The 26,515-nt window shown below is 30.4% G+C and overlaps 2 protein-coding genes across 5 annotated transcripts in view; both read right to left on the bottom strand.

Annotated features, from left to right (window-relative positions):
• The window catches only part of LOC115235712 (heterogeneous nuclear ribonucleoprotein 27C), a 35,552-nt gene extending 11,497 nt beyond the window's left edge, over nt 1-24,055 (bottom strand). The window contains exons 1-7 of one of the 4 annotated variants that reach the window (XM_029807655.1): nt 23,816-24,055; nt 22,032-22,239; nt 21,638-21,824; nt 19,248-19,330; nt 18,219-18,609; nt 16,096-16,296; nt 13,218-13,373 (exon numbers count right to left, since the gene is read on the bottom strand). In XM_029807655.1, the coding sequence (XP_029663515.1) occupies nt 13,218-13,373; nt 16,096-16,296; nt 18,219-18,609; nt 19,248-19,330; nt 21,638-21,824; nt 22,032-22,239; nt 23,816-23,853 (1,264 nt within the window). In that variant the 5' untranslated portion in view covers nt 23,854-24,055. The remainder of the gene's footprint in view (nt 1-13,217; nt 13,374-16,095; nt 16,297-18,218; nt 18,610-19,247; nt 19,331-21,637; nt 21,825-22,031; nt 22,240-23,815) is intronic. The other 3 variants (XM_029807657.1, XM_029807656.1, XM_029807658.1) reach the window with 3 other exon arrangements.
• A 1,529-nt stretch (nt 24,056-25,584) lies between these two features.
• LOC115235697 lies at nt 25,585-26,465 on the bottom strand. The gene is made up of 3 exons (XM_029807635.1): nt 26,305-26,465; nt 26,014-26,209; nt 25,585-25,721 (listed from the first exon to the last, which is right to left on the bottom strand). Exons 1-3 carry the CDS (start codon nt 26,386-26,388, stop codon nt 25,585-25,587), a joined length of 417 nt encoding a protein of 138 aa, XP_029663495.1. The 5' UTR covers nt 26,389-26,465.
• Nucleotides 26,466-26,515: the final 50 nt, after the last annotated feature.

The following is a 26,515-nucleotide window of genomic DNA, read 5'->3' as shown; positions in this document are numbered from 1 at the left end:
AAGAGCCCATGCTATCGAAATAATAGTCGTATCGGTATGAGAAAACGGAAATAAGCGGTTAACTTTGTTTCACGCGTAGCTAGAGCAATTTATCTTTAGTATTTGCTTTAATGCTTTCAAATATTTAAAAAATCATTTATTCCATTACAAGGTAAATATTGGAAGTCGCCATCAATTGCAACGTGATGCAATGTCGAGAACCGCACTCGAAGAAAGTAATTAATTGTATGTCAAATTGATCAATCAATAATTGAAGGAAAAAGAATTTTCTTTGCATTTATCTTTTCTATCTCGTAACTATCTCGCGTTACATTGTTCGAAAAAAAGAGATCTGTGTGTAGCACTTTCGGTGTGTATTTTCTATCCTCGTATTACTTTAACGTGATTTCGGCCTTACTCAGTTAATCTTACGATTGCTTTTTCGTAACAGCTATCATCCTTAGGCGGAGGTAACGAGTTTATTTAAACAACTTTTTTTTGTCCATTTATCGAGTAAACTAGACCGTAAGACATTAGAGATAGCTCATTAACTATTAATAACAATAAACGCGAACAGTCGTTTGTGACCTTACAGCCAGCTTCCCTAATTAATTATTCCAAGGATGTGATTTAATTAATTCCCAGTCTTATTCCAGATCGTCTTATATATGTCTATTTATCTATCTAACCGAGTCCAGATCTTTACTGCACCCATCTTGTCTCACATGGTACTCACGCAGCATTCGGCTGTACAGGATTCTTACAGCATAACGACACCAATTATAATTTCTCACTCCCATCGGTCGATCCTAGTTAACGTCAAACACGCCCACCTTATTAAATCTAAGCTACGCTCTCCCCGTCACACGCGCCTCATTACTCCGTAGCCTCAAAAAGCTGTCAATATAGTATTTTATTAAGCAAATAGTAAAGCCATGGCTGATGACAATTAATTAATTAATTACAAATAGAAATTAATAACATCAGTACAGTTTTCCCTATTTATCTCTCTCTCTCTTATCCTTCCGTCCTCTCATTTTAAGTGGTACTAACGCGTTAATAGTTAATAGTTAATTAGTGATAATTGTAGCAGTATTCTCTTTGACACTTCTTTTATCTTTTAATAAGGTTTTGTTTTTCCGCTTTTTTTATCCTAAGCCTAAGTGTCACGGCAATATTTCCAAATCGAGTTGAAGCGCGCGAGCACGCGACTCGCGAGGAGAAACGGTAAACGCGCGATTGTTATTAATGATTTTTCTCTTATTCAGCTCGATAAAATACGCTGATTACTTGTCATATTATGCTTCACGATGACCCTCCGGGCTAGTCCTATTAAAAAAGCACCAGACACGGAAAAAGGGCCCCGCCGCTTTTGTGTCTCTTCACAAAGGGCAGTGGTCGTTGGACGTATTTCATTCGGCGAAATAATGCGTTAAACTAAGTAACTCTAGCGTATATCCTGTATTAAAACGCGAAAATTAAGAGCTAATATTCGTTTCGGCTTCACAAGCGATCGAAATCTAAATTCTCGTCCGTTTCGACGAAGCCGAAATTCTGGAATGAGCAAAATGTGGACTTCCTACCTCAATTCAATAATTGTCACACCGTAGTCGATAATAAAACCTCAAGATTGCAATGTAAACCGTTTTGATAACAACTCCAACTATTCTCCTATTTGATGAATTTTTCAAACTGTTTTCCGGATGAGAAAAATTTTGGCAAACCAAATTTTGAAAGAAAAAGAAGCAAATGCAAAACGCGCTACACGATGTCCGAAAATGCGTTCCAACCACCAACCGACCCTAGGCTCGCTGGGTCAATCGATATCTCCACTGTGATTATTTTTCTATGTTTACGCACACATGTATAATGTGTGTGTGTGTGTGTATGTGTGTGTGTGTGTTTGTGATGGATAAAAACATCAAACATTAAATATTTCTCGTTAAAATACGAACAATTATCTAATTAGTACATGCGCATACAGATTCGTAAATACTATTTATATTCATTGTCAATATAGTTCGACTTAATGTATCCGCCATTGTTTGCTTAGTAAAATGATGTGTACGATCCCACCAATATAGGAGAAAACGCGATGTCCTAATCAGTAAAGTTCTCCAAGCGGTACTTGTATATAAATCTTCACATATATTCGCCATGAAAGCGTTTACGAAGACGATGTATGTGTGTAATTGATTTCCTGTATGTCACATTTGCGTCGCGTCCGAATCACAAGTGTAAAGAACTCTCATTAAATGCAAAAGGTTCGACATATTAGCGAGCTAGGTAAATGGTCGGCAACATTGTATAGACTTTAAAATTAAAAATTAAAACTAAAAATCAATTAAATACACACATGTATAAATGTAAGTCAATTTATTCATAAATAAAAATAAAATATACTGCGAAGATGTTTGAAAATACTTGCATCGCAAATTTATAACTCATTTATTTAAAAGCAATATAAACAAGATCAATACGAGTCAAAATGATGTTGATGTGCATATATAAGCAATATAAAATTTTATTCATATTATTAAATTTCCTGAAATGTTTCGTAGAGTTTAGAAGATTAAGAAATATAATATAAACGATTGAAACGTCTCGATAATGATTTAAATTTAAAAAAAACTTGTTTACGTTGGCGTTTTGGCTCATATAGGTCTTTATATATGAAAAATTATATTTAATACACAGATATTTGCTATGTCTCCGTCAAAAATTTTATTACAACTTTCGCCGTAAAAGTTCGTCTGCAATTTCAAAGTTTCGAATTAACGAGTCCTGAAAAAATTTGATCAGAAGTATGTGTGTGTATACCATACCAAAGTGTATCTGTAAAATTAAATAAAACAAATTTAAATAAATTTTTTATAATAAAATAAACATAAATATGTATTGTGTGTACAAACTTTATTTTAGAGAACATCATTATATTATTATTAAAATATACAGATATTTTATTAAAGATTTAAAGAGTTGCCAACCATTGTATGATAATATAGGACTCTCTTGTTCGCACACATGTAATCGCGATTGGTCATTTAATTAGCCATTAGTAATAGTTCCTTAATTAAGTTCCCATAACGTTTTAATTACTGATTGAACGTACCATCTAACATCAACCATGACATTCTATACAAATGATTAATTATTGATTCACACAACTTTTCGTTTATCCTTTCTCTTATTAAGCTGTGAAATGCATTACTCGAGCTATCATCGCACATTTTTGACATATTATATATCGTAGAATAAAATTTACACGTACCATATCTTTATCCTTGAATAAGTTCATATAGTATATATATAATATAACCAAAATCTAATTAAATATAAATCCGATAATTATATGAAACCCTCGTCGCGCAGTCAGTTCTTTCGTCAATTAGTCAAGTTACGAATTACAACTAGTTTATGCTTTACATCGATCTATTGTTACGTCCTGGCAATGTTATGTAAGCAAACGTGTGTGCCAGACTTAATTATTTATCATTCAAACGGAATCAAATATTGTGTTACACGTGATACTCCCACTCGGCCCTGTGTGATACCTCTAAGAGTTACTATTAATTAATTAACTAGTATTTAAACAAGAAAGTGTTTCTTTTCGGGTCCCAAGTGACTTAAAGACTGGCTTACTTAAGAGAACGGATTAATTGCATGTTACTAAGACTTTCCGACTGGTTCTCAAGGAATTTACTTTCGAGTTTTGCTTAGTGTTAGAATACACTCTGACAGGTCGATTGGAATATATATATATATATATACCAACGACGCAATCGCAAATGTGACGTGTCAAATAATATCGCGAGATTCTAAAACAAATGATGTTTATAATAGACAATGGCAATAGTTTCGATTGTTCCTTCCAAATATAATACGTCACAGGTCTTTCTACTACCTCGAACTTCAGTAGTCTCAGTTGCAAGAAATATCTTGAATGCGATTCATTGTGTAAAGATATAGAAAAGACGACAGATGAATCCAACTTCCCTAACAAGAGATCGATTTTCCCTATATTTGTCTATTCTTCTATATACGTATATTATCCTACGCACACATTCACTAAAATCTCAATTTCAAATACATCCATCTATCTTGTATCTCCATAATTAAACAAGAATAATCGTCTACAATTAAGCAAGTTGAAAGCGTCAGTCTCGATTTATGCATGTTATATCGATCTGGATTGATCGTATAACGTCGTCGAATAGCCTAAACCTTATTTCTACAACGATTGACGAGAAATATTCTTGCAACCAACATTACTCCGACAACAGCAGCGATAACATTTCGTCTATTCTTCTTTTCAACAAACGAAAAGAAAAGGATAGTGTATGTATTTGGTATGTAGTGACTGTGTATGTATTTAGATATTATATATATATGTACGCACCTGTGTGTGGTATACATATATGTATATGTCGAACATACGCGTGCACAAATAGTCGTGCATATAATGTACATACCTTTAAAAAAATACTTATAGCCCCTACCGAAATACGCATATATTTTTAAAGGTATACATTTACACGAACTGACATACGAGTGCGTGTACATACACATATGTCGTAATGAATATATATATATATAGATACATGATAGAGTATATAGCATGTAAATAGTGTTCTTGTCAACATAATTTTTATGTTGATTATTTAGCATTCATTAATCATTATCATTAATACACAAGTGCGACGAAAAAAATTATGCTCTCAAATCTCTTTCATTTGTTTTTTAATCCTCACTCTTTCTCTCTTTCTCTCTCTCGTTCGATCTCTCGTTTTCTCTCTCGCTTTCTCTCTCTCTCTCTCTCTCTCTCTCTCTCTCTCTTCACTTCAAGCTTCTACATCCTTCCTTCCTCTCTTTTTATCCTATCCTGTTTTTCAATTCGTAGCTTTTGGTTTTTTTCTTGCAAAAAAAATATTTAAACAGAGACCATGCGCTTTGGCCTGGAACGTACATCTAAGTGCTGTTCAAAGGATGTCCGACTTCAAATCTCATGAGAATCTTATAATCACTCATTTTTAAACCTTTTAGCACTAATTAAATACAAATTTTATTTTAAACATAAAAACTTGCAGAAGCTTTAAAATATTTTAAGAAACTTTCAAAAGCTTTCAAGAACATTAAAGCTTTTTTAAGTCTTAAATATTTTTTATATAACAATTCTTCCTTAAAAAAAGAAAAATAAAAACAAGATAAATAACAAAAAATATTCATTTTTTTTTAAATACCTTTTTGGTAAGTTTTTTCTGTTTTTAATATAATAATTTTAATTTTAATTTAAAGTTTAATTGTATGGCTTAAAATATAAATATTAATGAAATCCGACAATGTATTATTCGCGCGGCTTTTGGAACTTTCGTCTGAAATTGCGACTAGAGATTAATATTTAAATATTATTTTATATAATAAACTTAATTTTATATCAGTTAAAATTTGAAAAATTTATATATTTGCGTATTATAAATGCCAAGTTTTTTTTTTTTTTTGCCAAAAAGCAAGGTATAATTATTACCGTATTGTCTGCAGCGTAACAAACTGATTGAGAATAATTTCATATTGATACTGCAGCGGAATAAGATCGATAAAAATTGATGGAATATTTTTGTCGAACATTCGTCGCAAACCTGAATCTTCCTTGTGCGAAATATTTCTAGACTTACTTACGATGCACTCATTGATTTTTAGTCGTAACAATTTGATTTATTATTAATCAAATACACTAAGTTTTTTTGCGTTTTACAGCAATATTTCATTGCAATGTCAAAGTGGAAAGTCGAACATCCTCTCTCAACACAAAGAGACATTAAATTCAGGGCACTGGGAATAAGAGGGATAGAAAGCGCGCGAGCGTAAAGATATCATTTAACAAGTATATCCTTATTATTCAAGACGGGCGTTATAAGATACCCATCGTATTTTTTTTCAAAAAATCGCATATCGCATATGCAAATAGAGCCAAAAAAATGCGGCACAGTTGTGATACTACTAAACTTACTACCATAAATTTTTCTCGTTTTTTATTCTCTATTTTATTCTATTCACGTTTATAGCTCGTAAGGGGACACACGACCTTACCAATACAATGCTAAAAGTTTACGAGTATACAGGTCATGTTATTACAGTTAATAATTTCATTTATTATCGTTACAATCATTACCAACTTTACGTCTATTACCTTATTACTTCACACTAAAATATGATAAAAGTAGATCGATCGATTCTCTCATCGTACCATGTGCGAGATATTTATTTTAAAGCATGTCAACGACTGTAGGAATTTTCCATTCCACTAAAATCAAAATAACCTTTCGGTCGTTTGCGAGCGAAGTAAACGGTATCGTTGGTATTCCCTCCGCGTTCAAAAAATTAAAAATGTTCAACTTTATATTATTTTTCTTTTTTTAGCGGCTCTCAAATAACGATCTAGTAGTATCTGAGAATCATTAATTTCTCGATTTTATGTTTCGAGATTTGATCAAAATAATTACATGTTTTATAGAACTTTATTTAATTATTTCATCTTCTAGCTAATTTGTCCAATTCGCTAATGCACTCGTGGTCTTTATCAAAAATTGCTAATCACTCTCCCGATATACTCACTTCTTCTTAGTACTGTGTATATTTACGGATTCTTTGTGTGTATGATGCGTGTAAAAGAATAGTGTATGATAAATGTGTATGTTTTATCCCGCCAATCGACTATCCATCCTTTCCTCCTTGCTCTTTCCTTTCGTAACATTGAAATATTTTTCGATCACTGTGCAAATCTTAACATAAATATATATTTTAGAATTTTTCTTATATGAAACTCACTTGTTTAAATCCCTACATTGTGTTTTCGCATTACTATATCTGTTTAAGACAATGATTACCTTGCTCTATCAGACTCACAGGAGAAAATCACTTTGTAATTATAATTTAATACCTTAACTGCTTCTATATAAACGTAATTTAGAATATTTTGTGTGTATATAACACATTTATTTCTTATATTAATTCCGTTTGAAATTATTATTTTTACTGCCTTATACTCGCGCCCAACACGCACGGGCGATTATCACACTACCTGAGTACAATATACCGGCGACCTCTTCTTTATTATCCGATCATATCGTCTTAATATGGCTAAAAAAGAAATCTAATGAGAGTTTGATGTATTGAAATTTTAGAGAGAGAATCATATGTCGAATTTTGCTTTTGATTTTATACGAAAGCGATGAAAATTGTTTGCCGATTAATTGCCCAAAACAACTTGACAAAAAGTTTAGATTTCATAACAACCTTATTGTTAAGAATGTATTCTTTGTTCTTTCTCAATTAGAACTTGTATTATCGCGACTACACGATGATGTTTGTTTTTCAGTAGATCTTACACTGTTTTTGAAAGAAAAGTCCATCTTCCTATCTATCGGTCTCACTTATTTGCCATTAAAATATGCGATTCTGTCCGAGATTATGGTGCAACCATATTATAAATAATAAAGAAGAGGAACTGCGCGATGTTCGCGATTTCAAGGATTAATAATCGCTTGATAAAAATGCAATAGCCAATGATTATACATTGTCATATGGTACCAACTAATTGTAAGACATATACTAATAGTTAAAAACGGCAGGAGAAAAACTCATGTGTATCAATAAAAAGTGTTTTTCACAATAGATTACGATACGAATAATAAGAGTAGTTAAGTGTAATCTTTAATTATACGACCAGTCTTTTTAGTGTGCGGGACGCTAAAATATGCGCTTAACGTTAAAACAGACATTTCGCGACGTCCCCGGGAATTATATTTATATATTTAAGGATTTATTTAAATATCGAAATACTTAAAGTCTTGCAAAAACTTGCAAAAACTTAACCCGCATACTATGCATTTAGTGATAGAATAAACAAGATCAATCCACACATTATCTAATTAAGTTAATAGAGAAAAAACACAACGATCTAACTTAGTGGCTGTGATATTCATAATTTATTTCCTTTTTATATTATATTTCGCTATTAATCGTATGTATAAAAATCAATACAAAATCATCAAAATGCATGAAAAACGCAGAGGCATATACAGACATTCGTTTGTTTGTGAAAAATAATTGCAAAATTTTTTATTTCCGTAACTTGAAAAACGAAATATTAAGTAAAAGAGACAAGAAGCGTAAATGTTTTTTAGAATCGGCGATGCACTTACATCATAAATTATATCAAAAATTAGAATAATTGATTTTGTGTATACATATCAATAAAAAAAGTAAGCAAATCCGATGAAATTTGTAATCCAATGCTCTTTTTCTGAGAGAGCATATAGAATAATCTAACTTTCAATTTTTAATGAAAACTTATAAGAAAATAACACTAAAAAAAAAATGATAATATTCGAGACATTTTTTCCTCGTTTCTCAAAGTCGTGATTATTATACAGAATAACGGTCTCCAACACATATCGGATACGTTGATTTTATTTTGAGATAACTTTTTAAAAAACTTTTTTAAACTTTTTAACTTTCTAAAAAAAATGAGAGATGCCTCAGTCTATTTAAACAGGGATGACTAACAGTGAAAAGCATCGTGTATAAGATATTTCAATACTGAACCTAGGGCTTCTTTACGGGATACTTTACAGAATAACATAAAGTGTAAGTGCCTGCTTAAAAGACAAAAAAAATAAATACATACAACTCGGTAAAAGTAGATGAACATAAGATAGGGAGGAAAAAAAGAACTCGCACAGAAACAATAATAAAAAAAGGGAACAACAACAACCCTGAGAGCAAGCCGTACAGTTCGCGTAACCGCGAATGAGGCAGATAGTAACAACGGCTAGAATCAAAGTACATCTTTTCTATATGCTACCTATTACATTAATTAGATGCGTCATCTCTGTATTTAAAAATACTAATAATATTGCGTTAAATATAAATATATTATCTGTTGTACAATTAGAGTAATCGTCAATATTATTCGAATAGAATCTTGCCCTTCTATCTAAAGATGACTTACATTTTCTTAATTCCCGATCCGTAAAAAGGTCCAAACATAATCATGATACGAGTTTTCACCGTGCATGTCTTTCTGATCAAGCGAGCAATTAAATATCTTGAGGTATCCACTATCGCAGTCGATGTGCTGTTCGTGTTTGACGATAAATTGAATAACAAAGAGTCTTTGCTCTATTGCTAAGTAGAGTAAATTTCCTACTGAGAGTGTAACGCGTCTTATTAAGGCGACGTTCGGATACCTTTATCATTTTCCAAAACTTTTTACCACGACTTAAAATAAACTTTGCAAATCCCCCCCTCCCCCGCTCTAAGCATCTTGCCTTCGTTTTTTTATACGTTTTCCATTAAATTCCATTGCGCATTTTTCAAAACTATACCACCGTAAAGTCTAAAATGTATGTATATACAATCCCGCCAAAGACAACTATTAAATCTTTGTAGTTCTTTCTTTTTTTTTTCTCTCTTCCCCGTCCCCGCGCACTAGTATTTAAATTTATTTTATCCGTCTGAGACTCGTTAATATTATAAATTAATTAGCTCATTTATATACCAATTCTCAACAAACGCATCGATTATATTTACGTGCTTTGTACAAATTAAATGTAATAACCGAGTTTCCTTAATATACCTCGCATACACTTAAAGACTTTAAAATTCACGCTTCAACTTTAGTTAAAAATCGATAATAGTAAGAAATATAATATTAATAGTAATAATATAATTGATATACTATTTTTTAATTTGCATCATTATTTATAGGTATTATTTATAAAATAAGTTGTAAAAAACAGCTATAGACATAAAACACGTCGCTATTATTAGCTGCTCTCTTTCTTGCAAATCAGGCTAAATAACGCGTTATTTATCCTGAACAATAAAGTGTTTCGTCATTTTTCAACTATGTATTTTTGTATAAATTTTTTTATCGTTTAAATATTCGATAATAATATTCAATAATATATAGTCTATTTAACTTTTTAGTTCTGAATAATCATAATCCATTTAAAATTTAAAATTCTCTCTCTGTAATACAAGCAAATGAAAATTTAAATAAATAATCAATTAAAGCTTTTCACATTGCTAATTTATATAACATCATTATTTTATATTGAAATATTAAAATTCGTAAAAGGACGAAACATTAAAATTCGTAAAGGCAAAATATTAAATTTCGTAAAAGCAAAAAGAATAATTGAAAAGTGATAAAATACTTGGTTGTTATAAACGGATAAATAACGTCATTTAACCCAATCTGTAAGAGATGGAACGGAAAATAATAGCGACATATTATTTACGACTGTTCTTATGCGTATAAACAGAATAAATTTGTGACATTTCATAATTATAATGCATTTCTATGTCACTTAAAATAAAAAGCAGTTTTACGTGCTGCCGAAAAGTTAATTAATTTTCTTTTTTTTATCCGCATAGAAGTATGTACGTGTGAATAAGTGTTCATAAGTGTATATGTTATCTGTACGTGTTTGTCCTACTATAATAATTAATGTGTAAAATTAGTTGTTTGATTGAGCTCTCTAATCGCTTTTTCGTTTTATTATGTGTTTAATTAAATGTGTTATTGCGTTGATCCCAGAAGTTTACACGAGTCGCGTTTGTTAACGTTTCGCTCGTCATTTTTCTTCATCCGATTTACAACACTGGTTTTCCCTCCGCGATATATTTTGCGCAGATGAAAAACAAGTTATTATACTTGATTTCTAATCAAATGCAAATTGACTCTATATTTGAACTCGATATATCAATTAATACCGATATTGTAATAAAAAAATTAGCTTATACTACAGCTTTGAATTTATAATATTCAATACTATTGTCAGAATATATACCAAACAGTAAAATGGAACATATATGAATGATGCGAAACGAACAATAGAAGATACGAAAAAGGAAAACAAAAATAACAGTCGATCGTCTTGCACTTAAGATATAATAGTTCTTATACTGTTGTGTTCGATAAACAAAAAAAAAGAACATGGACAATGATAAATTACATTATATGAGATCAGATTTGCGATACTTAACAAAATTGCGATTCTCTGTAACTGTAATCTATTAATTATATACTTTTATGTGATAAAAAGTCTATTTACTTGTGGTAAATTATATGTATATATTAGCGTAATACTCGCTATCATCGACAAAATAAGACACAACGCGACCCGCTCGGTAATTAAATATGAGCATTTCGAGAGCACTCTTCCGAAATATTCCTTGTTTAGATCTATGGTAAATCCTACAGAGTAAATATAATTAAGTCATATATTTAATCAGGTAAACTTTTCAGGTCAATGTCCCCTACCGAGATATATCCACACGATTACAATATACCCTTCCCTCCACCTTATCCATCAATGATCTTGTTCTAATCATCTAAAATTTAAACACTTATAAGCACATCATCGTACAATATTTCGTAATTATCGTCGACAATAATAATAGTGTAGTAGTAATAGTGCAGTTGTAGTACTTGCAATAGCAATAGCAATAGTGATAAGAGTAGGTATAATAATAATATTTGTATATATAGTAGTAATAATATATAGAATTAATTATATATAATAGTAACAATAATAATCGTAGCCTTAAACGTGCCTAATAATAGCTATTATAAATCGGAGGTAAAAAATAAACCAGTTTCCACGTGCATTATGGTATGGCCGAACAGAAGCCAGTCTGACGACCACACTAAGTTCTTATAATACAATTTGTAAAAATATTTCTGATTGTTTGTTTTTTTCTTATTATCCCCTCCCTTTCGCACATTGATATTATTTCCAAATTATTTGGAAGAGTAGAAAAGCAGTCGCTAAACTAATTTAAGGAATTAGTCGTAAACAAGAAAAAGTAGAAAAAAGGAACTGAGAATGAAATACGTATTTTTAAGATACTACTAGTGATATGACATAAAAGTAAAAAAGGACGCCCGCAAAAACTGCATCCTGCTGAGAGTGTGTCAAGATTTATAGATTATACAATACACCATATTAAAATGATCTATATATTTTACACTATTCTCTATAGTCGTAGGTCAGCCTGTGATCATCTTACTTAATTATCTGATTAATTATTCTTGTTATCATTTTTTTTCTTCAATTATATATCCGATATAACAACTATTTAATAAATACAAGATCGTGGAGGGATGAGTGTCTCGAATGTGCAAGTCATCGCGCTGACTTTCCATCAGAGACTATTTTAAATATTTCTTTCGTTTATTCTTATCGTTTGGGTTACCGAAGTGCCTGCTAACGATCAGGAGGTGAACAAGCATCGAAATTTGTGCCTGTTCTGAGAAGAAATACTCTCCAACTTGAGATCTTATTCACCTCCATAATAAATGCCATTATATCGATTAAATGATTAGCATTCCTGACTCTTTACGCTCGCTTTTTTACTTTACTCATTTACTTTTCTTTTCTACAAAATCCGCTCATATTATGTATTATTCTTACAATATACTTCTACATCGCGCTTTCTTCCCTCTATCCTAGTGCCATACAAACTTCGCTTGCATCATGGGTGTCTATCCTAATTTTGTCGAACTGCTTGTTCTACTTTATTTAATGTAACTTTAAAAGAATTTATTTCTTTATTTTTATCTGACAAGATCATGGGCCGTTCTCGCGAGCGATCAATAAAAAAAAATCAATATCTGAAAAGAGCCTAAACATCCCTTCTATTCTTTGACGCTTCCGTTTTCCAAGCTTGCACTTCGGTATTATCAAAAAAGATATTTATTTATAAATACGACCGCTCGCGAACGACATACTGGCTTGAACAAGAGACATTCTTTGCGTCTTTTATCATCAATTACGCCGGCGAATTTTAGCAACTTTTTCAGCAAGTATTTTACAACTCTAATTGCGCGCGCGCGCGTAACTCTAGTTTACAGTTTCTACAAAAATATGTTATGTAGCGCATAATTCCTTAAACAAGATACTTTTTCTAAATAATGACATTCTTAACACGCATAGTAAGTAGATAAGTGACGTAAAACAACAAGGAATGTCTCACATCATAGCGCAGATTTCACGATCAAATACAATTTGCGGTTGTCTTGAATATGAAGTAAGAAATAACCCACGAGCAAGGCCAAGCCATTCAGCGCATCTCTCCACCATGAGTCAATTAAAATGGTCATGAGGTGGGCCACTCTTTGAAATCAAAGCCTTGCTGACCGGGTTTAGGAGCGCTGGCGGCATACCCACCTTGGTTGCTTTCTCCTCCTTGATACGAACGCTGAGGATAAGTGGTGTCCGCGTAATTACTATACGCGGAGTACCCAGTGTAATCTGGAGTCTTAGCCGAACTGCTGCTAGACCCGGGTGCACCTGAGCCAGTGTTCTGCCGCGAGTACATATCACCTGGAACATTCGTTCATAACATTAAATAATCACATTCATCTAATCAGATTAAAAAAGAGCTAATTTCTAACGATTTAATAAAGATATAAAAAAATAAGTTAAAACGTAATTGTGCTTAAGAGAATACTGCAGTTAATTATTTCCAATGCTGCTGCTAGACCCGGGTGCACCTGAGCCAGTGTTCTGCCGTGAGTACATATCACCTGGAACATTCGTTCATAACATTAAATAATCACATTCATCTAATCAGATTAAAAAAGAGCTAATTTCTAACGATTTAATAAAAAGATATAAAAAAATAAGTTAAAACGTAATTGTGCTTAAAGAGAATACTGCAGTTAATTATTTCCAATGTATAATTCACGATATATACTTTTTTGTACTATTATTTATACATTATAATATTGAAAAATCAAAGGAGCTAATAAATCGTCTCTTTAAAAAAGTCTGTTCTTATAATTAAATGCGATCTTTAAAAAAATTAAGTTATTAGTAAACAATATGAACATTATTTATATCAATATATCCTCGTAAATATTAAAAACAATAAAATTTTATTTCGTAAACATTTGTGTGTAAAAAGAGTTATCTCACCTAGCATATAAAAAATTTTATGAATATATATATATATATATTTAACTTTGCTATCCTTAATATCAAGATAATAAAATCGATATATATTGATTTATAGATGTTCGACTAATTAATCTTATTTCCTTCAAATATTGATTTTTATATAAAAAATTAGAATCATATAATAATAATGTATAATTATAACAATATCAAAGATTTTTTCAAGTCAATTTGTAAAATATATCAATTTCACAATTTTTATAAATCAATAAATAAACAATGTACGTTTAAAACATATAATCGCTATATAATCACATGCATTTTATATCAAATAACCATAACAATCATCTAGCGTGATAGTAAATTGTGCAGACGAATTATTTTAATATCTTTAACATCTAAGTTTCTCGAGTTATTATACATTTATTAATATAATTATCATTTTCACTTTATTATTTTTAAAAAAACTATAAAAAAATTATGTTAAATAACAAGTATCGTAAAAATATATTCACATGTATACAAATAACTTGCATTTTTTCACAACAATAAATTTAGATTAATTAAAATTTTATTTCATATATGTTTTATATATGATTAAATACACACATATCGTGTGTAGACAATGAAAAGCACTAAGGTGAGACAAACATATATTACACACAAGCGAAGATATTAAAAGTATTATACTGATACTCAGGATTTCAAAGACGAATTGATGTCGGGGTTGTAATAACCTTTATTTTCTTTTACTGTATAATTTATTTTTATAGCTTAACGCAAATAGTTCGTCATGATTAATTATAATTATAATGAATATTTCTAACAATGGATTATATTTGTTATTGTCAATAGAAAAGACATTAATTCGTCATTAATTAGATAGGACAACGGTAAAAAAAATAAAAGATCGGAGAACATGATTACTATCCTACATGACAGATAATCATAAAATATCAATTCTTTTTACAAATTTTTAATATTTATAAAATATAATGATTATTATGTTTTATAACATGCTCGGATTTTGGAAGAGAAATACCTTCTGGAAATTCTATTCTAAATCTGTTATGTGTCTAATAGTATGCTAATCTTTCAATTATAAATGTAGTTAAATATATATTCAATAAATATGTACTGGCAGGGTACATGCTTTTCGATCATCTACATGTAAAAAGTTAAGCGTAAAAAAACAATAACAGAATAAAAAATTTGCAAAGGAAGGAGTATCGGGATATGCCAGGATTCCTGAATAAAAAAACATAATCTTAATTTATCGTTACGGCTCAGAAATTATCGTCTCTCATGCTCGAAGCATAATCTATAATATCGTCCAACGAATAAAAACATGAGATAATAAAGCAGATAGGTAATAGCGGCAAGCAGTAGTGCGTCAAGCATATACAATAAGCGTTGCTTTCGATCCCAAAGATGAGAACAATATGCAACGAGGGTATTCCATTATCCCTACACAATTCAACTTCGAGCAGAATATCTACGCGCTGTTTTCCACTTTTGTATCTCCCAGATAATAAATTACGTTAGACGTAAGATACGGTGACTTCCGAGCCCTATACATTATTTGATGTTATATGAACGTGTAATACAAATAATTCAAATCTTATTCTACTTCCTTCAATCTCTATAGTAACAACCACTATATAATAAAAGATTATACATGTTGATAATTTGTGCAAAAGCGATTAATATATTTTTCAAACTTTTTTTAAATATAGTTACTATCAAAATCGTACCGTTCGCAAGATCTTTTATGCATAAAAAATATAAAAATATAAATAAATGTAATGATATAAAGATTCAATTTGTTCTCCCATTAAGAATATTATTGATTTCTAATCCAAACACAATTGTTAAATTATATTTGCGAAAATCGTTCACACAGTTAACAGAACTCAGTTGCGAGATCTGAAGGAAGTCTATTACATCAGGAACAAACAAATAACGATAAACATTCTAATCGTTGGAAGCGCATTAATCTTTCCAAAGGCACTAGACATAAAATTAGGTTGATGTAAAAAAAATAAATTACGTTGCTTTAGCTAGGTTCAAAATTAGGTCAAAATGGAACTAATTGCAATGCCAAAGGGTGGAAAGAGGAGAGTTTGTTTGACTGAGCTTGAAGACTCACCCTGCGGGCCAGAGGGGTTCGAGTTGGAGTTGGGCTGCGAGGAGTTGGGCTGAGGGGGCTGGGGTGGGGGCTGGGTCCCAGGAGGGGGCCCATTCTGTGGCATGTTCCAGGAGCTCCAGGAGCCCCCGGGCCCGCCCCCCGCAGCCCCGCCAGTACCCGCCGTGGGCCCGTAGCCCCCTGAAGCGGCCGCCGCCGGCCCACCTGCGATCATCAACCACACAAAATACGTGTCACCGACCGCATGTCACACCTCAAATCACTTTTTTTATAGCACTCTTTTAATTTATATTACTATTATCTTTATCTCTAACTTGTTAAAAGTATCTTAAGATGTGTCTCTATTTTTTTAGCGTTGCATAAAAATATCTCTTGCGCGATTTAAACGTTCATGCTTGGTTCTCTTAATACTGTGTGAATAAAGAAGAAGAAGAAGAAAGCGATAGATAGACGATAATAATTGTATATGAAAATTGCTTTTGCAGAGAATGCTGCTGTGTTCAATTGTAGTATCAATTATAACAGCCTATACATGTATGTGTCTGTGTGTGTGTAGCTTCTTTATTTTATTACACATGAGTATGACATTTATTATGGAATATAAGCAACATGTTATCATACCCAATATTAGTATTCGCTATCTAAGCATACTATTTTTCGCACAGCAATTTGTGCTTTGAGATAATTTATAATGTTATGGATAAATAGAGTAAAAACTATAACTACTGTTTTAGTGTAAAAGCAGAATCTGTATAAAAATCTGGGAAAGTAAACTTCAATACAGAGAGACGTGAAAAGGACTAAACTTGAAGAGAATCAAGCATAAACATAGATAAGATTATGAGGTCCAATATTTCGAATATGTATACGAAATATATATATTACGTCAATCCAAACTAAATGCTGAAGCCTCATTTAAATACTTGCGATATTTAATAAAAGATGAGATAATAATTAGCTCGATATTTTCGCTAAAGAAAAATCGACTCCACATTGAGCAGAAAATCTGCTATTAAAAAAACATCCGAAAGTTTTAAAACATTTTACATAAATATATAACTTGTTGTTTTATACCTTATTATATCAAATAGTTACAATTTATACTTGTCATGTAATAATAATAAATAAAACACATATAAGTCTGGACTGACATAATTACTTTTTAACTTTCTTTGCGTTAAAATTATCCCATTGTATTTTCACTCGAAATTAACCTCCAGGGGGCATTGTGCAAATTAATCGTATTATATTGCGATTTGTAGATTTCTCATGTTCTTATCTTTTTCTTTCTTCTTCTAACCTCTCCAAGCAGGATGGAGGTGGAAGGGAGTGGAGCAGGATTAATGTTATATTTAGTTCTAAGACCTTATCGTTATTATTCCTGAGCATGATATAAACGAAGTTGATACTTGAGATTAATAATTTTGGAAAAATCGGATTAGATTTAAAACTTTCCAATGTAGCGCTTTAGCTATATATATACATCAGCGTCATATTGTATTTTTCGAACGTAAAATTGATATCAACCTCGTTCACTGTCTCATGTACCCTGTATAAACAATAAGATATAGCGATAATTCTCCAATATTTCAATAATACTGCTAATATCTATTAATGTCTTATAAATTTTTGTAGCGTAATATAGTATTTATAATTTTCATTTCTGCTAAATGTTAAATGTTTAGAAGTTTTATGTAATTTAAATTTTATCATTTAATATATAAAGAGTTAGAAGATCTTCTAATTTTAATTTGTTAATTGATATAAATAGAAGAAAACATGGTCAATAATAAATTTTTCTATAAAAATGTTTTTATCTTATTTGCTAATCAAACATTGATTGTTAATATTTTTTCAACAAGAAAAAAGATTGAAAGAACATACAGAAGAATATGGATTTTCTTTGTTAATATATTATTAAATTTTTGTAAAATTTTTATATATCTCGACCAACAAGATATTATTATTATTATTATTATCAAGAAAAATGTTTAATTAATTTTCGATAATCATACAATCAATTAAATTATGTAAGACTGATCAATCGTAATTGATTAATATATATATTTTTTTTAAATATGAAAGTGAAAAAAAAATATTTGGATATCAATTATTTCTGAAATTACCATAACTTCCATAGCCCTGGGTAGCTGCAGCAGGTTGAACGTTATAGCTGCTTCCCCACTGATGCGGCGGCGGCGGCGGGATTTGTTGCTGTTGAGGCGGTCCCGGTGGTGCACCCCAACCTTGAGCATTGTACTGAGTACTATATCCGGCGTATCCACCAGTTTGGGGGCTAGTGCCCCAACCTTGATATTGTTGCATCATGTTACCAGGCGGGCCCATCGGTCCTCCCATCATAGGTCCACCCATTTGCCCGTTTGGGCCACCCATAGGCCCCATATTCCCGGCCATTCCCATCGGTGGACCACCCTGTTGAGGTGGGCCCCACTGACCCTGATGACTATCGTTCATCTTGCTGGACGAGTCTCGCGGTTCTGCACGTTTAATTTCAACCTGGAAAGAAAAGATATCATGCAAATGTATTGTTAAATTATTTTTTTATCAAAAATGATAAAAAGAATTTTAAATTCGCATTAAAAATAAATTTTTGAAATAAAGTTTAGAAATATATGTATACGCGCATTATATATATTACCATTTACAATTATTTTTACGAATTATTGTATATTTTAGGCTAATTAGTTACTTTACATTAATTAATATAATATTCTGCACATATAAAATACAAAGTCACATACACATTAATTAAACGGTATATGGTATAAGTATAACGGTATACTTATATTATAAACTAACATTTTTTTAAATAATAATACTTATATAATAAATATATTAAAAGCAGTGTGTGTTCACACTTAATACTATTCAAATTACAAAAATATTTATCTCCCTGTCAATTCAATATATAGTTTATATATATGCTAATACTCGTATGAATTAATAGTAGTAATAAATAATTTATGTGACTAAAATTCCTATGTAATATTTCTAATTGCAAGAGAACAATACATTAACAATGTACATATACATATACTTATTTTCTATTTGCCACACAAAATCATATGTTATGATAATATATGGTCTTGTGCAGCATCATGGTTACATGGCGATGGTGTATTGATGTGTTATACCTGTTTTCCATTTAGGTTGACAAAATGCTCCGCGACGCATCTGTCCACTGCTTCTTCATCCTCGAAGCTGAGAAAGCCGAATCCTGTTGTCCAAACGTGAGAAAGTATAATCAAAAAAATGCTCGCCAGAACAATGCGAGAAAGCAGTTTTTACAATACAATGTGTGAAATATATTCAATCACAAACTCAAATAGATATTTATATTGTTTAATTTTATAATACTTATTAGATAATAAATTTTGTCATTTCTATTACTGGATTAATAAAATAACCGTTTTTTTATATTGCGCAATGTAAATTTCTCTTCTAATTCATTGAGTGTATGATTGTCTCATTGTATTATATATCACACACAATACAATACAGTACAATACTGTTCAAATCAAAATTTTGTTTTCAAATGTTTATAATTTAATTAACTTATAAATTTTTAAAATGCTAAAATATATATATTAACTAATATATTTATTGCGTATTTCCATAAAAAAGACTAGCTGTTAAAAACAGACAAGAGATTAAGAAAGAGAAATTTTAGTGCCGTACGACTATTGGCTGAGCCCGTTGTCTCGCCTCTCAACAAATTTGTTTGTCTCACAATAAGATCGAAATATCGTTGTGACTTTTTTCTTGATTAATAGATTAGAAAATCCATAATAATATACATATTTTGTGATGTATTTATAATCTAGTTCGAAAATTATATATACGTATTAAATTTTTTATCAAATTAAAAATTAATTCTTTATTTTCCATATCTTTGTTTATTAATATGAATACTATTACGCAACTGAGATAATTGTAATTCTTAATCTATAATCTTCAATTCTTAATATATAATCTTTATAATACACATTATCTAAAACAGATGAAACTACATTATTTACAAAAATTTTGATAAATAGCCGCAGATAATGATAACAATTTTGATAAAGAAAGGATTTAAACTTAAATATTATTTTGTGTGTGTTAGATTTATAACCCATGCTTATGTGTATTAAAATTCTGATACTATAATAATTGTCTTCAATGCATTCAATGTCAATAACATGCACACATATATATAGAATATTATATGCCATGATATTATATGATGTGCATTAGGAGGCAAATAAAATATATGTATATTATTAAACAATGAATGCATTTGTTGTGCCACTTCTTTATAAGATTATAAAAAAAATTTAAGAACTTATATTTTCTACAATTTTGATGATGGCTGACTTTAAGAAGCTTCTCTCTCGAGAATAGAATATTTTATTCCGAAAAATAGGTAAACACACACAAAGCCAAAATGTCAACTTCTTGAATGCAACCACCATACACACAAACACAGCTATTATGTAGCCGGAAAATATTTGAAAATAATTGAAAAATATTTGTATCTAATCTAATTGAAATACTAGTCACAACCTTATTTCTAAGTATAATAATGATGCTTAGCTATAATTACATAAATGAGTTATTTCAAAGTAGGATATCAAATGCATAATATCTAACAAAAAATGGGACCGCTTACTAATTACATAGCAGACTTAAGCTATGTGTAACTTACAACAGCATATAATTTGATAGCCTTATATTTAATAAAACTTAGTCAAAACACATTATATATAAACTGCTTTATTTAATTTAATGTAAGTAAAGTACTGCAATGTGTAATGTAATTCTCGCAAAAGAACACAAGATGTATTACAAAAGAAAAGTTAGAGCTGGATATCATAATAATTGCGCAATATTAGATCATTTTAAATTTTATTATAAATTTAATCTTACGATTAGAAAATGAACTGCTTAAAATATTAAAAATTGTTATTTCTCATTGAGATCTTAATATTACTTTTTATTATACGATAGTAATAGATAACTGCAGTAAAAAGTCAGAATTATTGATCAAAAAAGTGTGCGCTTTCACAAAATTATCTTTGATATTAACCAAAAAATATTTAATTTTCTTTCACATTCATATTCGTTTTGCATATGTGTGCAGTAAAATTATTTTAAATTATATTACACGTATAATATAGATTAAGAATGTATAGAATAAATATATGAAAAATCTCTTATATGTTATTTCCTCTATAAAAAAAGGATTCAAGAATTCTGACTATAGTTTTAATATCATAAATAAAGACTACAAAAAAATAACTTATCCTAAGGCTCTTTTGATATATTGTTCAATAGTTTTCACAATTTATTCTTAAAATGTATGTATACAATATTGAAAAAAATATAATTTAAAACTGATATGTAAAGCATATTTTTAAACATAGGAAAGAGTAAGAATCGAATATATGAAGTACTAACAGAAATATTATTTAAATAATGATGTGAAAACCATCAAACATGTATCAATTAGTATATCCTAATATAAAAATTAATTTACACTCACCCCTGGATTTCTTTTTTTCCTGATCGTACATTATGACCACTTCCATAACTTTGCCAAAGCGAGTAAAATAGGATCTTAGGTCTGTCTCCGTCACATTACTTGGCAAACCACCAAGAAAAACTTTTGGGAAACCACCACTACGTTTTGGCTTCTGAAGAGTGCGTGGATTACATGGTTTTGGATCAATCTATAATATGAAATATCAACAAAATATGTTTTATCTAACTCTCATACTCATGTACATATAAAATCATAATTTTGTCTTAATCTTATGTAATTGTAATTTTATTAAATGTGCTATTCAGTAACCTATTTTGTAAATCTAGTTTACAAAGAAAATACATAACACATGTATTTTCACAAAAAAAAAAGAGAGGGAGATTAAAATACATACTGTACGTCCATCAAGTTGATGAGGACCATTTTGAAGAACCAGGGAAACATTAGCGGGGTCGCTAAATGTTACAAATCCAAAACCCCGACTGCGCCCAGATTCGCTGTTTTTCATAACGACGCAATCGATAACTTCGCCATAACGGCCGAAGTAACGTTGGAGATTCTCTTGGGTTGTTTCCCATGATAATCCACCAACGAACAATTTACTGAAAGATAAGAAACAATATTTTTTTAATATCGTTAATATGTGCATAACTTAATTTAAAGAATATTATAACGCTAGCATAAATAAGTAATATATAACATCTGTGAATGAGATATACCATTATAAATCTTATAAACTCATTTGAATGCTCATCATGATAACAAAAATATTTTATGAAATTTGTGAAGCTTGAGTCATATTCTTCTTTTCCTTCTCATATACTTTTAATTTTAAAAAATTATTTTGAAATAAAAAGAAATAAATTTTTTTATTTCATTTTTAATTTAAACTTTTTTGAAAAATAATTAATTGTGTAAAAGGCATATATGGATTTTATTTGTATATTTTCTCAAACTCATACTAAATCAACTTAACATTCTAATTAAAACTTTTATAGTATAATGAATACAATTATATACTATAGATATTTGTCATAATATTTTATATATGTATTTTTATAAAAATAAAGAAATTTATTACATAAATGTAAACTTTATAAAATGTGAGCAATTTAAACAATGTAATAATTCAAATCATAGAGAAATAATATTCACATACATAAATATTAATATCATAATAAAAATTTTTAAAAGCATACAATTTCATATTTTATGTATGTGTGTATGTATGCCTCAAAAAATAATATATAATAAAAAGAATCATTTTTTAAAGAATCTTTTTAATTTAAAATATTTAATTTGTAAAAACAGATGTGTATGTGTATTAATTTTCATACAAAAAAAAAATAATAACAAAGATATATGTATATGCTGCTTATATGAAACATAATGATAACATCAATGATGAATACAAATATTAAAATCGATTGATATCCCTGCATCTTTCTCCTTCTCTACTTACTATATTTCAAAAATTCAAACAAACTCAAAGGTACTCGATTTATTACTCCAATAGACGTCTAGATATTTATCACTTTACATATATGTTTGTTACATTTAATTACGGAGGCACAGAGATCTTCCAGAGACAGGCAACAAAGCAAACAATCCAGTCTATCAGGAATTAGAGCATAAAAATAGAGAATGGAATAGCCTACGAATGCGAGCGGGACTGCTTTCGCGAACCGCTTTCGCGATGCTGCCATAAAAGAATGCGCCTATATGATAGTTAGGGGAGGGGAAAGGGAGGGGACTCTAGATTTTCGCACGATATTCGGATCGAGCAAGCAAAAAGTGAACGGAACGAAACCGGACGGCGCGAATAAGCCGAATCGACTTTACCCGGTGAATCTCACGGCGAAGCGAAGTCACGCATCATCGCTACCATGAAAAAAAAAAAAAAAAGAAAGTAATGCCAGCGCATCTCTCGACGAGAACTTTCAATAGCGGCAACGAGGATATCACGGCGAGTCGCGAGAAGGATCGAACAGGAGAGCGGGAATAAGGAAGATCGAGCGAAGAAATCGTCGAACGATAACCTGACGCGAAAATGGAGCTCTCGCGCGACGAAAATGATGGCCCCGCGAACACGATGGTGCACCGCGGTTTTTCCGAGGGACGGATGGCGACAAGAGAGCGCACGGTCACGATATAATATAGTACTAATATAGTACTTACCCCTTTTCGTCGTCGTCCATTTCGGTCTTCACTCTCATAATATTTCACTTAAAACTACGAGAATGCTGTCTATTTTAGGGCGCGAGTGGGAATATGGCACGATGCTTTAGCGCGGACGAGGGTAATGGCTCCGCACAACGCGACGTCGAGAACAGAATGTAAACGTAACGAAGCGACGCGCGTCACTTCCGCCATCGATGCGCCGCTAGTCAAATCAGCAACTAATCGTTCAGGGGCGTCCCGACAGAGAGAGAGACGACTCCTTTGGTAAAAAAATTTTACACACGTATAATTTCGATGAATTTATATCTCGATCCTACAATATAACGTGCATCTTATCGTAAAAAAATATAATTTTACATAAATCAACAAATAAATGTACATATAAATCGGGAAAAAGGTTATCTTTTATCTTGCTTGTGCGTCTATCTTCCTTAATACGTACGACACTGCGAGAAACATACACAACGTTCATTCGTTACGTGCGTATATTTTATCTGATATTTATACCATATATTTATTACACACTCGCGAATAATGATTTATGATCTCAAAACAATTTGATGTGTACGTATCGAGAGCACAAATTTTAAAAGGTTACCTGAACACGTCAGTTATTTCGAGTTCAACGATCTGTCGTCATACACTATCACTATGCGCCAGGTATGCTGCGTCACAGTTCCTGGAAGAGCTTTCTAACAAATACTTCTTATGCAAATTTTCAGGCGAGCACGATAAAGATTATCGATATCAGTGAAAACTAACCGCCGAGAATGTGTGTTCTCGAAAATACAAGAAGCGGCAGGGATGTCTAACATGTGGTATAGCACAGGGATATCTTCTTCAACCAAACAAGCAGAGAGAAATGGTCAGACTGTAATGGAGGGAAATTTAAATGCATTTTACTTCATATTTATCTAATCGTGCGACCGATTATCGCTAGCTGACTTCAGTTCTCGTGCAATATGTAACTATATATATAACTTGTCTTAGCATGATCCAAACTAATCTGTTTGCACTAAAATTATTCCACATATATGAGATAGTACACAAAGAAGGTTTTAGCCCAATATATAAAATTAAATCTTGTACATAAATATCAATGAAATTCGATTTAATACAATTAAATATTACACAAGAGTATAAAATATATATTTATACTCTTAACTTTTTTAATTTTACAGAACATAAATCTCAGGTTTTATTAAAATCAGATTATTTACTACATGATGAGAACTATAATATAAAGCAAGTTTAAATAAATACAGTAAAACAACTAGCTTTGCTACAATGGCTATTATTTCATCTCAATATCATAAATCGTAATCACATTATAGTCTTTGATTTAACCTAGTGTATTGAAAAAGTTTTTAAAAGATGAAGTATCTATTTTGCTAAAATGCAAGAAATATTTACTAAATTATAATATTAAATTTTGTAAGTAATTTATTATTTAATTGGAGCATTTAATTGTTTAATAATTACATAATACATAGAGTTACATATATTTATAATATTATACTGTTCAAAAATAAGAAATAATATTAGAAAATATTTTAAATATTCATTTAGTGACAGCTTTTTTTGAGGGAAGAAATACTTGTGCTAATTTTCTATCAATATCATAAATCGTAATCACATTATAGTCTTTGATTTAACCTAATTGTATTGAAAAAGTTTTTAAAAGATGAAATATCTACTTTGCTAGGACGCAAAAAATATTTACTAAATTATAATATACACATTAAATTTTGTAAGTAATTTATTATTTAATTGGAGAACATTCTAGCGCTTCTTCTTCGTCCGTTGTTGTAAATGTGAAATATATCACTCACTAGAAAAACTCCATAAGTTAATTTTCCTAATATTTGGACCCAATTAGGTGTCAAAAATTTGTGGTAAAATGCTGTAAAAAAAGAAATATATATTCAAGATGTTAAAATACAAAAAGTAATATTTTAATATTAACACTTTGCGTGGAAAATATGTATATTTATAGTAAAAAATACATTAAATATATTTTTTATTGTCTTAGAGAATTAATGATTTATTATACATACTCATTAAAAATACTGCAGTTTTTTAAATTAACTTAAGAAATTATAATTTCTTGATAATATTTCTTATGATAAATGTAATACAATTAAATCTCTAATTCACAAAGTGTTAATTATTAAACTGTTTTATTATATACATACTTAAACGGTTGTCAAGGGATAATACAACTATCGTAGCACAAGTGCAAACTGCAAATAGTAATTTCTGATAGAATGAACAAAATCCACCTTCTAAAGGTGACCACTCGGTATATGGCATAAAAAATCTATGCGCCCACAATTGAAATGTGACAGTCAAAGTTAAAGGCAATATAAAAACCAATACATGCGACCAGAACTATAAAATATAAAATGCAATGAATTGGCATGTGTAGTTTGTTTGAAAATAGATATTTTGTAAATGCCATATATAAAATAATATAGATCACATACTGTCGGTATTTCCCGTTTTATTCCTCTATAATCGTGAAGTATTGCACCCGCGGTTATACCAACAAGATATGCAATAAAACGCATATATGGATGTATATAATTTGATGCAAAGGACGGTACTTCAGCGAAATGATTCAAGCTAAAAAAATTATCGTGATTTAACACAGTATATGTTGCATCTAATAAAAAATGTATTTTTAATAAATAAATT

The sequence above is a fragment of the Formica exsecta genome, unplaced genomic scaffold, assembly GCF_003651465.1.
Source record: "Formica exsecta isolate Colony F162 unplaced genomic scaffold, ASM365146v1 scaffold233, whole genome shotgun sequence".
Taxonomy (NCBI): domain Eukaryota; kingdom Metazoa; phylum Arthropoda; class Insecta; order Hymenoptera; family Formicidae; genus Formica; species Formica exsecta.
This window is presented reverse-complemented; position numbering and strand designations above follow the sequence as displayed.

What these genes read in the sequence shown, in the direction of transcription:
- LOC115235697 (XM_029807635.1), bottom strand. Translation starts at nt 26,388, where the DNA reads ATGCGTTTTATTGCATATCTTGTTGGTATAACCGCGGGTGCAATACTT. An exon ending in TAAAACGGGAAATACCGACA is followed by an intron (nt 26,210 to 26,304) that starts GTATGTGATCTA and finishes TATATTTTATAG; the next exon opens with TTCTGGTCGCATGTATTGGT. An exon ending in ATCCCTTGACAACCGTTTAA is followed by an intron (nt 25,722 to 26,013) that starts GTATGTATATAA and finishes CTTTTTTTACAG; the next exon opens with CATTTTACCACAAATTTTTG.